The sequence below is a fragment of the Trypanosoma conorhini genome, assembly GCF_003719485.1.
Source record: "Trypanosoma conorhini strain 025E chromosome Unknown Tco_14.4_contig_00663, whole genome shotgun sequence".
NCBI classification, from domain to species: domain Eukaryota; phylum Euglenozoa; class Kinetoplastea; order Trypanosomatida; family Trypanosomatidae; genus Trypanosoma; species Trypanosoma conorhini.
Genome location: NW_021704752.1, coordinates 6,610 through 9,576, shown reverse-complemented (window position 1 = coordinate 9,576; position 2,967 = coordinate 6,610). Strand labels below are relative to the sequence as shown.

The following is a 2,967-nucleotide window of genomic DNA, read 5'->3' as shown; positions in this document are numbered from 1 at the left end:
GTCAAAACACATATGCCTTTGATACAAACAACGAGGTTCACGCCTGAACCCCGCTCCTTTTCCAAAGAGCAGAGAAACCATCACCTCGGGGCTATCGCATACCCCCATGCTTCTCTTGCGGTAAGTAAAACCTTTTACAATGAAAATTAAAACTAGAACAAAACGCAAACGCAACATCACGCCTCAGATAACAGAGGAACATTAAACACGTAGGGTACGCATATCGCCTTTCCCTTACTTCTTGTAAGATTAGACAAATACTCATTCAGTTAACTGCTCCATTTTTTTATTATCCGTCACTGCGGCACACCACCGTACTTTTGTGAGTTGAGTCGTGGAGGCCCACGGTGCACGCGCAGCTGAAGTTTTCGCACGGTAAAGAACGATTTCATGTTGTCCCACGTCAAGATAAGCTCGCCTGCTGTACTGGGGCAGAAGTGGTCTGCTGCCTCCGCCACAGTCGCGAACGGCGTTAGGACTTGGGTGTGGCCATCCGCGGAGCACTCCACGAAGACGGCAGTGAACCCAATTTTACCGCGCCCCACCGCAAACTCCCAAGTGACGTCCTCAAAAGCCCCTATTTCATACGTGAGAGTGAGCTTGCGGCGGGCCGGCACAACCACGTTTTCGGTTTCCTTCAACGTTGCAAGGCCCACGATGCAAGGTTCGACATCGGGACCATCAATAAGCAACTCCTCCAACGGTCGCTCGCTCTCGGCCTGCGAGAATGCCCGGAGCGTGCCACCGAAAACGGAAGGGGAGACCGAGCTGCTACCGTCAAAAGATTCATTCAAGGGCACACATCCTTCCTTGCAATTGCACATCCCGCCCAAGAAGGCCGGTATCTTGTCCTCATCAATCAGCGTCTTCAGTACTGAAGCTGTCTTTTCCTCGCTCACGCACATAATCTTTCGCCGAGTGCCGCGTTTGCTAGAAGCGAGGGGTCTTGAAAGCCAATGAGCAAATGCTACGCTCTTGGGACAGTTCACCAGCACTAATTTATGAAGAATTTCCGGGTAATAGCGTTGATCCAAATTGAGAAGTCCGCGAAGGGTTCTTGGAAACGGACCACGAACAAAATTAAGGATATTTGCTCCTTTCAAATCAATAATCACGGTCGCCGTCTTATTACTTTCTTCCCATCCAATCTTTGTCGTTGTCCCCGGAGGCTTGCTTTTTGCGTCGCAGTATTGCATTACCTTCCAGAGAAGTTCATTGCTGTATAGATGAAAGAGCAGAATGAGGTCTTCTGGGCCTTGACGAAGCGGAGAGATGCGCTTTAATTCCTGGAACAGTTTACTAAAGTTGACTTGCCCCAACCTACCATACATGGCGGGATGGCCGCCTTTATCGCAGTAATGGATGCTGTTGGCGTAGTATCTATTAATTAAATTCAAGATTGGTCTAAGAATGGGGTGATTATTTAGGTACCCCGCCTGAAGACCGCCCACGGAAGAGGTTGTACAGCCGCACGGATCTCGCGCAATTGCCGTTGCCGTCGGAAGCTGTAATGCATTGCATACTTCCTTCTCGTTGAAGCCGCGCAGGGGAATTAGGGAGGGAAATATCATAATGGAATCCAGCCTGTGTTTGTTTCGGAAATTGTTGGTGTCAAGAATCATTGCCACGGCATCCTCCAGGTTGAAGTTGTTCGCCTTCAGGTACCTGTAGGCGAGAAGCGAGCGAGCCTCCGTGTCTTTACAGTGCTCAAACTGCGGAAACCCTGAAACCGCCACGTGCACCTTCTCGTCTGCGGCTGTTTTAAGGTGCGAGGCGTTGTTTTTTCTATCCCTCTCCGCCTCCTGCGCGGGCGACGCAGGAGCAGCGCCACCATTGGCGTGAAGAGCCATACGACAAAGAAGCTCAACCACCAAGGCATCCACATCCGCCTCGGCTCTGTACTTTTTCGAGGACTTCCGCCCGCCGGAGTGTTTGGGATTCTCCATGCGCCGCACGCACCCCCTCTCACCCCCGGACACCTGAGGAGGGGGGAGCCAACCACAAACGGGGCAGTCCGGGCAACACCGTTGGGGCCGTCTGTGCGGAGCTGCGACGCGTACACGAACACACCTGTGACTACACAAGCCAGAGACTAAAATTTTTGGGGGAAAAAAGAGCAACAACAACAAAAACATAATCGATGTATGACCTGCCAGACCAAAAGAAAAATAAATAAATAAATAAACAAAAATAAATAGAAAAACTAAAAATAAACAATTGCACGTGTCTTCTGCTGCTGCCGCAGGAAACTCAGGATAAGCCTCTCTTTCCTCCACAGCCTCCCGTTATTGTGTTCGCCACCAGCGAACATCCACAAATACAGGCTCCGCTGCACTGCCACGCGCAAACGACAAAAATCGCAGATGCCGAACGGAAAAAGACAAGGCAGGACAGACGGAAGAATAACACGAAATCAAGAAAAAAAGCAACGCATCATCAACATAGCAAACGACACCGTCAAGTAGCAAAAAAAAAAACACGTACAGAGAAGAGAAAAATTCTACATATTCCATGGGCACACATAGCACCATCGGGATTCTGCAAGGATGCAGAGGTTGAATTCGGGCTCGCTTGCCGCATCCGTTGCCTCCGCAGGGATGTTGCCGAAGAGAATCAGCTTACGACCGGCGTTCTTTGACACACACCCCTCCACCGTCTCCGAATGGGAGTGCGAAGCCGAATAAAAACAAGTAAACTATAAAAATAATGCCGCCCCCTCCTCCGGCAATCCGGCGGCGACATCCGCACCGTTGCTGGTCAAGGGCAGCTCAGGGCCTGCCAGAACGAAGAGGTCGCCAAGGAACCGGGCGAGTGGCTGGCCAAAGTAGGGCCCGGGTGCCTCCAACCCCTCCAGGCCGAAGTTGGCCCGTCAGGCCGCAAGGACCGGGCAGGAGAGGGCGTGCCCCGACGTCCCCTCGCACAGGCCGTTGCGAAGCCACAGCGCGCTTTGTGCTTTGGTCCGCCCCC

General features: G+C 51.8%; 1 protein-coding gene across 1 annotated transcript, besides 1 other annotated feature; it reads right to left on the bottom strand.

Annotated features, from left to right (window-relative positions):
* Window positions 1-296: 296 nt before the first annotated feature.
* Tco025E_07921 (uncharacterized protein) lies at window positions 297-1,946 on the bottom strand (the record flags this gene model as incomplete). The annotated part of the gene is made up of 1 exon (XM_029374780.1): window positions 297-1,946. One exon carries the CDS (start codon window positions 1,944-1,946, stop codon window positions 297-299), a length of 1,650 nt encoding a protein of 549 aa, XP_029225114.1.
* A 220-nt stretch (window positions 1,947-2,166) lies between these two features.
* Window positions 2,167-2,217: a microsatellite.
* Window positions 2,218-2,967: the final 750 nt, after the last annotated feature.